Here is an 11,171-nt window from a genome sequence, read left to right as displayed (position 1 = left end):
CCACACCGGGAGTCAGCCTGCCTGTGCATGCCTGAATGTTCTTTCTCTCGGTTTGTGTGTGAGTTTGTCGCTTTAAGAGTATGAGAATGTGTAATAGTGCTTGAGCTCTATCACCTTCCTCACACCCACCAGCCTTTGTGTGCAAGATGGTGTAAACTGCACATCTGCCGCCAAAGCATTTTGGTGTGATGGGGAGGCCTGAAGTAGCTGGGTATCTTCACACACTCTCACAGGCAGGTTCAAACACACACACATACACACATACATGCACTCGCTCCGTGAGAGGGCAGCAAGCCAGAGGCAGGAATAGACTGTCAGCAGGGGTTTGCTTGGCAGGCTGAGAGCTGTCTGGTTTAGTAAGCAGAGGACATCTTTTGAAATAGACCATCTTAGTCCAGAACAAATATATTCAAACATTACCTCAAGAGACATTTACAAAACTATTTTCCTGAAAACCATGACCTACTTTTTGCAGTTTATTATGCATGCAACTTAAATGGTATATAACATTTTAAGAAATTAAAATTTCACAACACACTGTCTTGAAAGGCAACAGCATACAACCTACAGTATGATGTGTCTCTATAATAATTAGATTAGTGTACATCCATAATCATGTTTTTTTGGCAAATAGTTCTCAATATACTTGATTTGACATAAAAATACAATAATGAAAAGGAATTGAACTTTACTATTGCTCTAACATTTATTTGTTGTTTTGATACAGTTATATTTAGATTTTTACACACATAACAATGTGACATTACTGTGTGTTAAGCAGTGATACTTGAACCAAAATAATTCAGTCAAAAAGATATAAGGAATGTCTAACCTATGATTCATGAATAAAAGAAGATGAAGATGAGTGATTATAAGCATCGTCCTCCTCCCGCATCCTCAGGAAGCACAGGGCAGGATACTAACAACTGACACCTTTTCTCCTTTACATCGACGTAATCCTGCTTCACACTCACTCATGGTCTGAGCGGCCGCAGTTGCATCCTCCCCAATACGGACACACACATCTAATCCTGGGGTCACGCAATCTGCAGAGTCCCTGCAGCGGCACTCGTTGGTTTGATCTGTAAGGATGGTGTGAGGATATAGGAAATGAATGACCACAATACTACACATTAGCATGGGTTGTATGTGACCTCAGATGTCCCTACCATCACAGGTCTCCCACATGTGACAGTTGTTGCAGCCTGTTGTGCTGCGCTGTGGCCAGTTGCAGTTGCTGTCTTCTGCTACCGTGTATTTCTTCCCCACACACTGCAGTGCATGCATTTTGCACACATTCAGAAGAACTGATTTTCTACTACTTGTGAGAGCGGTGGCACACAACTCTAAAGAGGAACTGGTGACAAAAACAGGTTCATCTTTATCAAAAATGATAACAACAAGAGCAAGGATATTTGACAATATTTGTCAGTCCAATTTGCAAAAAATCACATGACAAAATGGAAAATTAATTATCATACCTGCACTCAAAGGGCATTTTGCAAACACATTTTCCTCTGGAAGACTTCTCCCACAGTTTACATTGGACTAAGGGTGCAACTTCTGGTTGTGCTGTACTGACTGTGGAACACATAGAAACACGTTGCTAATACAAATATTCATGCATGCAACGATAAAAATATAGTGTGTATAGAGGAGTAAATTCTAAGAATAAATTAAAAAACATTACAACATACTGCAGTCGAAATCTTGTTACATAGCAATCCCTTGTCTGCTATGTGAACCTTGGAGTAACATTTACCTAGGCTGCATTTAACGTCTGCTGGGTTTGGTGAAAAATTCAGACTGGGGTCACATATACTTGTTGCTTCTCCTTGTAGCTGTCTACCCTCTGGACAGGACAGGGTGACTGTCTCCCCTATGTCATAGGCCTGCTTTAAAGGAGAGGCTATGACATCATCGGTGAGGGCCCCAATCCTGCATCTTGACTCTGGGACAAAAACTGGATTTTAACAAACAATGTAAGTCCATTGTAGAGAACTTTAAACTTTGGTTATGGATACTCACCCGTGCACAGTCCAGGTCTGGAAGACCAGGTTTGATCAGCAGTGCATTCTATGGTAGTTTGACCAACAAGATAGTGACCTTCAGTGCAGGTGTACTCAACCTTACTACCCACAAGGTAAATGTCCTTAGGGTCCTGTGGAGCATGCAGTAAAAAATTTGATTCTATTTATTGTAATCAGTTCTGATGTTTGTGTAAAAATCACTCAAAATTTAGATACTAAAATGAAAATAACAAATATGACCCTTTATCACTGAGCTAGGTTCATTTAACTTTACAGTAGACATATTAAATATTTAGTTTATTATGCAAAATATCTGAGTGTAAATATCAACCCTATGTAGAATACATACACAAAAACATTGCCCACAATGCTGCCTATTTTTCCATGTTGTATGTTCCATGTAGTGTTACTGTGAAAATATAAAATGTTTGTTCCACAGTGCACAGTAATTTCAAGTTTGGCTTCATCTTTACCAGGATGTAGCCATTGATGAGAGCAGGTGGGGTTCCACACTTTACACTTGCTGGGAGAGTTTTGTCAAAGCACTGAGGCTCCATGGTTCTGAAGAAAAATTGTTAAAAAACAGGATGTTGTATAACTGCCTATTGACAAAAATCAGTGTTAAACTTCCTCTTGTTGAATTCACTGACTGGTGGTGCCTGTTGCACTAATGTTATACTGATGATACAAAATGCGCTCTGACCTAAAGTGTTGCAGCTCTAGGTCTTCACATTCAGACGTCTCAGTGGGTTCTCCAATACAGGCTTCTCCTCCATTCTGAGGTGTGGGATTAGAGCAGGAACGACTTCGTGACCTTCGACCCCTGGAGCACAATGACCAGGCAGACCAGCAGGACCAACTACCATGAATCACTCCTTGGATTAAAGAAATAAATGAAGATAGTAAGAATCATATCAATATTCAACAGTGACTTACTTACTTCCTGTAAGGTACCGTATTTAGCAAAACATCATATGTAATGCCAGTATTACACCCACCATCCAGACAAGTGACTTAAGGGGACTTCATTAAGACTGTTTATCATAGACATGCTCAGAAAAAACTAAACATACTCGTCCACACTATCAATAAATCAAATAAGGATACTTCCCAAAATGTCATATCAGACCAGCCTCACCAAGACCAAACTGCCTGCAGTAGTAAATAACCTGTCTGGAATGCACCACCCACCTGGCTGACCCTCCTCTTCAGTTCCCCTCTCACAGGCCAGTCCTTCTGTGCCAGGCTTACAGATGCATTTGCATTCATTTCCATCCATGAGAGCAATGCCGTTATTGCGGCATGGCCGGCAGTGGCAGGGGTGTTTCTCAGCAAGATACTGCTCTATGGCTCTGCGAAGGTAGATCCTCTTTACCCCGGCACATTGAACCTCCTTCACCAGCTCTGACAGTGGCCGCAGCTGCCGAAACAAGAGTTGGGGTGAGAGAGTCAAAGTGAAGAGAGATGGAGAGGTTGTATTATTTTGATAAGATGATACTCTGAACTACACATAAAGTATATCCAATACTACGTTCAAGCTTCAAGTCAAGTCAAGTCAAAGGGCTTATTGTACTTTCCCTTACCTTTTGTTTTGTGACCTTTGGGAATGATCTAATAGAGTCAGCCCAGTTTGTGTACATTTCCCAGTTCTTGTTTTGCTGGTTGAGCTGCATTGATTCAAATGCTACAGTATACTGGGGGTCTCCTCCCTCCACACGCACATCTGCCTTTTGATTGCCACTTTGAAAGTCTGTGGTAAGGTTAGCAGAGATAATCAAGACCAAAGATTCAGAATTTGAAGTGCTTTTAAAAGCTCCAGTATGTTTGTACAATTAACACCAAATTTTACCATTGTTTATTGGGCGACGATCGTAACCCCCATTCTTGCAATCCTCCGAGTAGCTTGGGAATATAAAATACCAACGTACAGTTTTTTCACACTCTCGATACTTGTAGCTTTCAGAAACTTGAAAACAAAAGAAAGACAAAGGTAGAACAAAAGTTAGAGGCAGAAATGAACAGCACGATTGGGTCAATGCTTTATGGATGGAGTAGTAATTTTGATCAACCTGATGTTTGGTTTAGCATTGGAAAACTATTACTACTATTTTTTTAAAAATACTATTACTACTACTTTATTTGCATAATAATCATTAAAAAAAAATCCATTGTTTACATTTTCTGAAATAATTATGCATTTTCATTCCTAAATATATCAGAAAATGTATCGATACTGTGTCGCAAATGAATTCCAAGTCTATTACAATTATTTAAATATATTTCAAGAGTTGCCTCTAAGATATGTTTCAGAGACAGAAATGAATTTGGGCATTTTGCTAATTAAGCTGCTGATGATTTATGAATCCTCACCCATGTGTTTTTCAGTTTGACTATCAATCCTGGCGATGATTTTAAGGGAGCCTCCGAGGCTTCCCTCAGACAGGTAGTGTGTTCCAAACCTCTCCAGGACCTTCTTGTAGGCAGAGTAGTCATAGACGGATGGGAGTTTGGCCAGTGCCCTCCACAGCTCTTCAGATATTGGGAGGTACTGAGGAGAGTTACTCTGGAATTGAGCTATCTCTATGTTGCTCTTTAAAACCAAAAGCTTCTGGAACTGTAAGGAGTAAAAAAAGATTCACCATGTAAGTTTAATTTTCTACTTTGAGTTTTCTTTTTAAAACTTAAACTGGGGCTTGATGTTAAAGATACAGTGGCAAAATTGTATGTTCATACAAACCTGAGTCCTTTCCTGGTTCTCTAAACGGTCGTAGTTGCGATATCCTTTTGTTGTCCCAGATGCTGTCTCTCTGTTGATAGTCTCCTTTGTATATTGCCACACACTATGGAACATCTCATCACTGATGTCATTCTGAGCTTTAACCTAAAGACAAAGGTCTCTGGTATTTTATATAATTCAATGATTAATTTGATATAAATAAGAAATACAGAATATCCAACTGACAACAGACAACTTTACATGTACATCAACAGATTAAATCTAAAAAGAAACACCACTTTAACCACTAGTGGAGCTGCAGAATAATGTTTTGTATTGAGTGTATTTCAAATATTCCTGCACTTGCACCAGACAAATGACAGCATTGGTTGTTTGGTCAAACACTTAAAACAACCTTTATACTCTTCTCCTCACAAGTGACCTCATGTGGCGGTGAGACAGATTACTTTTCTCTTGAAGTAGCAAAAGAAGATGTAGTGTTGTTATTCTGTTGCATAGCGATTGGTTGCGTGAAACAAACCAGGTGACTGCGGTTCATGTCCCATCTTATACCATTAGCCAACACTGGTCTCTTTAAACTGTTGGGCAAGGTTTCATTAAAGCTGCACTGATTGGAGTTTTAACAAATTATCAAATTATCATTAATATGTAATGGGGTCACTAATTAATCAATTAAAATCAATTAATTCAATTATTGCTCAACTCTGCAGTCCCCCTCTATAGAGCAGTTTTAGTCTTTGCTATGGTTTTGGTTCAGTCTCACCGTTCTCATCAACGGTGCTTACAAAAAGCTCTGACGACAGATGCTGTACAATCAACCCAGCACCAAAAGGCTCAGAGATTAATTGGTGACAGGTTGGTGCAGTGAACCCTTTTCTAGCTAAAGAGACAGATGTGTCCCTCAGGGGTTGGCAGAGCCCAAACCTGACTGACATTGTTGTCAGGTTGCCAGAAACACAACTCTGAATGAAGACTGATGGATACCTTGAATAAGTAGTGACCAACAGAAGTAATGGTATTAATTGCATTTGTAGGTGTTTCCGGAGTGACAAACCATATAGCTGTACTGGATAGTACTAAGGGGTAGTCGGTACAAAGCTTTGTGGAGACCGCTGAAGATGCTGCGACATTGACCGCCAAAGCTCAATGTATTGATGACACTGCCCCTCCATGTCTCTGACACCACATCAAACCTAAAGAAGAAAAAACATAATCTCAGTGGGGAGCATGTAGTGCCTGCTTGTGAGTGCTTGCATGGGTACAACTCAAATAGTATTATAAGAAGATTTATCCATTACCCAAGTCCTAGAAGTTCAATGCCAGGTGGTGGTGGAGGCGAGTTGTCACATACAATGTTTTTTTGAATGTCACAGACACGCTCATCAAGTCCATCCTCACAATCCTGATCTCCGTTACACACCAGGGACTGGCTAATACACTTCCCTGAGGGTCAAAACGCAGTCAGAAAGCCAGCAAGCTCAATAATTGTTATTTAATTCTACATGATAATAGGAGTGAACAGAGTTTTATTTTTCACCTGACTGACAGCGAAACCTGTCTCCACACCCCTCCTCTAGAGGGCAGCCTTGTGTGGTTTCACAGGCCCTGGTCTCAGTTGGTTCTCCATTACAGGGGTTCCCTCCGAACTGTGCATAGACAGCCATGGCTCGGCTTCTTGTCTGTAACATACCACATACCATGTCACAAAGAAATATGACAAAAAAGAGAAAATGTCTCATTATGAAATGTTATGACAGCAGTTTTGCAGGCAAATTGTGCATTTAAAAGAGAGATGCACTAATCTTTTTCCACCCAGATTTTATTGTTGCAGAACAAGTACACTAAAATTATCAAAATGAATCCTCCTAACCTGTAGTTTGGTGCAGGCATTACACTCTGACCAGTCACCATAAGGCCCCCACTGGCAATGAACTCTCTCGTAACAAAACCTTGGAAATGCAATTTAATTCAAGTAATTCAGGAAATGACAAACACTGCATTTAAAGGAATCAAATGGTCATTGCCTATTTACGACGTTATGATGCTTTTAATGTAAAACAGCAAAAAAAGATTTACCCGTTGGGTGTGAACAGCAATAGCAGCCATGGAAAAACTGTTAAAAAGAGTTGTGCAATGTTCTGAAAAAGTAAGAGACAAAGGGTCAAGAAGAGAAGCCTGGGTAAACAGTGAAGATGATATAACAACAACTGACACACAAAGCAGGATAACTGTAAAAACACTCTGGCTCTGAAATCAGATCTTGATTGCACAACACAGCATATCAACCGTTTTGCAAAAGTCTGAGTGTAAAATCTACTTACCTTCATGGTGAGTGAAGAGCAGCAAAGACGAAGAGTATTGAACAGGCGTTGCTTCAGTTTCTCAATTATTTATGTTCAGTTTTGTTTTTGTTAGGGGTTAAAACATTCCAGAGAGCTAAGTAAAAAAAAGGAAAAAATGTGTGTGCATGCATTGACATATGGAAGTGTAGAAATATCTTTGCAAGGGAGAAGAAAAATATTTCTGGTAAAACTCCTCCCAAAAACCTCCTCCTGAGGATCATTACAAAACTGAAAGATTACATTCCAGTTTGATCAGTCACAACAACTGAACAAAGACAAGGCTGAGTGAACAGGCCTAAAAGCCGCAGAACAGGTGGGCAATTGGACCTTGAGTTGAGATTGTCTCCAAGGTCAAGCTCAAATGTTATACTGACATGTTCAGCTGTCTAATATTTTCCCCATTTAACTCACATAACACATCAAAAGGATGACCTCAAGTTAACATCATCTTAGTAGTTACTATTCCTGTGCCACATTTTAGCTCTATACAATTAGCTATGTCACATTTTGGCTAATATTTTTCAATGATACGTTGAAAGCAGTTTATTTTGTCCAACAACTGAGTACTAGGGCAGAGTTGGTCAGGGAGAGATTGGCTACAGGGGATCACTTGTATGACCAACAGCTTTGAAGGAGACACGAAGAACACAAAATGAGAAATGGCATAAGTACTTGTACACTACTTATGCCATTATTGACTTGAGTTGTGATGTAGGCTAGCAAACACTGGAGGGCAACAGAGATTTGAGGACCGTTTCCTCCTCATGGCTCTTCAAAGCTGAGCAAATTTATCTGTATCGGAAGAAAGTAGAATTGATTTTATGATATTTTTGAGGAAAACCTCAGAGTTTATGGCAAAGGATCCATTAGGGCATTGCCAAAGGTTGGGCCTGAATCCATATTAGATCAGTTATAATGTTTATTTAGTCATTTCTCCACATGTTGAGAGAGACAGAGAGCTGGGAGGGTTAGATGATGGAGCTCATGAAGCTCACCTGTATATCTCCTGCATCTCTTGGGATTCTCAGCTATCTAATGAGGATGTGTTCCCACTGTTTTTTGTGTGTCTGTCTAATTACAGACATAATGTATATCTGCTGTCGCAGTCAGACAGGGGGCCACACTGTGCATGTCCATCACATACTGGCAGCTCAAGAGGGAGTGCCGCTGAGCTTGAGTGTTCAGATTAATTGTTTTTTAACAGCTGCAGGGCAGGTGAAGTTGTGTTAGTGAGCTCTAATTCCTGCTGCCTATCATTTCTAGAAATAAGCATGAGACAATTTGGTCCTTCCTACAAACTTAGGATGTCATATTAATGTGCAGCTCAGCTTAAAATGAGTTGCAAAAGACAGGAAAGGTTACTTTTACTGCAGTGGCAATGGGGGAACTACATCTTTCTGGCTCTGAACCAATAATTGAGCCATAAAATAGAGAAAAAGTAAGAAACACAATCTCAAAAAAATAATTCACACCCACAGTCACCGCCATTCATTCACTGAAAAATGAAGCCCCCTCAAGGTGCGCATCTTATTCAATTTCATTCATTCATTTCATTCATCTTCCAGGTACAGCAATTTTAGAGCATCGCAGACATTGCATGGCAAGTGGAAAATCAAGCCTTTTATTAGACAGCACACAGCAGTAAACTTTATTATTGTGCTGTGCAAATATTTGATTATATGCAACTTCTGCCACACACAAAGCGTCGTAAAAACTGACTGGGAGAAAACCTGTATTTGAGCACAGCCTCACCTGAGGTAATGATACAAATTCCAGACATGTGAAATATAAGTCATGCATACTTTGTGCAGAATAGAAAGGCGGTTTCAAGCGATTTCCTGTATTTCTGAAATGACCTGCCAATGACTTAATGACTCAGCTACTGTACAGCAGCGAGCCAAGTCCCAGCACCTCAGGCTAGAATAACAGTTGGCTCAGACAATAGGCCACCAGACCGTGCCCTCCATTAGTGCCGCTTCTGTGGGTCTCATGATTTTCAGTAGGCCATCTTTGACTGCCATCTGCCCTGGAACTTTGGTCTGCCAGAGAATGACAGTCTGTGAGGCTCAGACAGAGAGCGGCTTAGTTAATGAATATGCAGCTTATGTGCTTACTCTCCTCCAGAATAGACTGTATACTGTATTTCTGTTTGTTGATACATTATATCTTGAAAGTCTAATGGTTTAAATGCACACTCTATGTAACTGCAACTTCCCTGGTTTAATTGGCCTGGGGACCTTTGCTTCCTGTCTGTTTCTACTATCTACCAATCAAACTGAAGAATTTATATAAAAAACAAGTGACACTTAAAACATTTTGGAGCTTGATCTAGTAAAACGGAGCAATTAACAACAACTACCACAACTTTGTGTGTTTGAGCTGGTTAGACAATACACTGTTAGGCAGTGGTTCCCAACTGAGCTGTCTGGAACACCCACTTGTTTTACCTTATTTTTCCATTCTCAGTGAAAACAACATCAGTCCATATTTCTTTTTTCCAGAAACTGAAGGATTAAATGTTCCTTTATGGCCTGAGAAAAAATCTTCTGCTCTACATCATAGGCAATTATAGCTTTTAAAAAGCAACGAATGACTGGTAAAAGTAATGTCATAAACTAGGCTGTTTTTTTCTTTTATGAAAAGTGACATTTTAAAGATATGTGGATTTCAGTGGGCAGCGCGTAGAGGGTCACAAGCCGGTAGGGTTAGAAATCACTGACCGAAATGAATCATTCTTTTGCAAATTATTCGGTTACATTCTGGTGTCATTGTGTCCATAGGCGTGTCGATTTTAACACAGAGAAAGGCAAAACAAAGCCACGGATCTTGCTAAAACTGTGAGCTTAGAGGTAACACAAAGTGGTGATGATCTGTGATGAACAAGGTCATAAATCACCAGTGGTCAGTTCTGACCCTTTCTGGCCCTTTCAGACAGAATGACAACATACTCTACTCTTTCTGTCTTCTGTCTCTCAATCCTCTTCCTTTGAATGTTGCCTTCTGCTGCCCTTTGGTCATTTGCTGTTTTCATGTGATGACTATAGAAATCATTCCAGTTCCTACAGTTTCCCCTCTGTCCCCGATAGCGACTCCACATTTGTTGGATGGTAACATTTTTTATGAGGGACAACAATTCCAGTTCTTTTTGACAAACTTCTATGTTGCCTTTTATGTCTCTCTCACTGTAATATTGTAGCTCGTTGTATTGCAGCTTCTACTGGCCACCCTGTGTAATGTACTCTCATAAGTGGACACAACGTTGTGGCTGGTGAAATTACTCTTCCTCCTCCTCACACTCCAAACTTTGCTGAAACTGTGCATCTTGCTGCTGCCCCTCTTTAAACTGTCTGAATGCCATCATCCATCTCTACCTCCTACACCTCTACCTCCCCCTCATGTTTGTGTTTGCCCGAGTGTGTGTGTGCGTGACAGAGAAAGACAGACACACACAAACATGCACACAGTCCTATGGACACAATAATATGCTTTCTTCAGCAAAAAAAAAAAAAAGACTGCCAATAAAATCCAAGGGCATATAATAATGCCTTTTTCTTTCACTTTGCCTCAAAAAGCATCATTAATAAGCTGCAGTCCATTAGTCAATTAATAAGCCACAAAAGAGAAAGAATCTACATGAAGAAAGTGGATGTGTTGTGCCTTTTCCTTTCCCTGACTGCTGAAGTGTGCACATAATCCCTATGCAGTCCAGCCTGGCTGTGGTTACCACTATGATGCTGTTGTTGCACTGAGCAATGTTCCCGAACAGTGAGTTTGCTCAGTCAGTTGACCTATGGTAATAGGTGTAAAACAGCATTAATATGAGTACTTGATTCAATTCAGTGATTTGTTAGCAAAAAGCTGTGTGTTTTCATTGCTTAAGTCACACAGCAGAAGGTCAGAAAATGTTTTATTTTATTTTATTTATTTAATTTATTATTGCAAGTAAGGACTTCAAAGCTACACACGAAAGCACACTCACTGTCAGGCACGCAGCTTCAGAGTTATCTCTCTGCTTCCTCTTCGTGAGCAACACCTGGCTACAGAATGGCAGATGCTGAATTG

General features: G+C 40.2%; 1 protein-coding gene across 2 annotated transcripts; it reads right to left on the bottom strand.

The window, feature by feature from the left end:
* Window positions 1-463: 463 nt before the first annotated feature.
* Window positions 464-7,279, bottom strand: c7a (complement component 7a). Of its 2 annotated transcripts, XR_011691649.1 has the most exons (19): window positions 7,089-7,279; window positions 6,844-6,905; window positions 6,638-6,716; window positions 6,305-6,446; window positions 6,066-6,210; window positions 5,822-5,960; window positions 4,768-4,911; window positions 4,401-4,644; window positions 3,880-3,996; window positions 3,614-3,780; window positions 3,222-3,450; window positions 2,734-2,905; window positions 2,504-2,591; window positions 2,029-2,161; window positions 1,763-1,951; window positions 1,482-1,581; window positions 1,170-1,357; window positions 815-1,082; window positions 464-757 (listed from the first exon to the last, which is right to left on the bottom strand). XR_011691649.1 is itself a non-coding variant. In XM_071483394.1 (18 exons), exons 1-18 carry the CDS (start codon window positions 7,092-7,094, stop codon window positions 898-900), a joined length of 2,529 nt encoding a protein of 842 aa, XP_071339495.1. In that variant the 5' UTR covers window positions 7,095-7,279; the 3' UTR covers window positions 464-897. The 2 variants fall into 2 exon arrangements, 1 of the variants encoding a protein (XP_071339495.1); XM_071483394.1 differs by having other exon boundaries at window positions 464-1,082.
* Window positions 7,280-11,171: the final 3,892 nt, after the last annotated feature.

This window comes from Trachinotus anak, unplaced genomic scaffold, assembly GCF_046630095.1.
Source record: "Trachinotus anak isolate AG129_WGS33_773 ecotype Australia unplaced genomic scaffold, CSIRO_AGI_Tana_v1 ptg000008l, whole genome shotgun sequence".
In the NCBI taxonomy this organism is placed as follows: domain Eukaryota; kingdom Metazoa; phylum Chordata; class Actinopteri; order Carangiformes; family Carangidae; genus Trachinotus; species Trachinotus anak.
Note: the sequence above shows the minus strand (reverse complement) of the source record. Positions and strands in the feature narration are given on the sequence as shown.

Bases quoted from the DNA above. Each gene is read 5' to 3' on its own strand.
- c7a (XM_071483394.1), bottom strand. The intron at 1,582-1,762 runs GTAAATGTTACT...TGTGTTCCACAG, and splicing joins AGACGTTAAATGCAGCCTAG to TCAGTACAGCACAACCAGAA. The intron at 1,083-1,169 runs GTAGGGACATCT...CCATCCTTACAG, and splicing joins CATGTGGGAGACCTGTGATG to ATCAAACCAACGAGTGCCGC.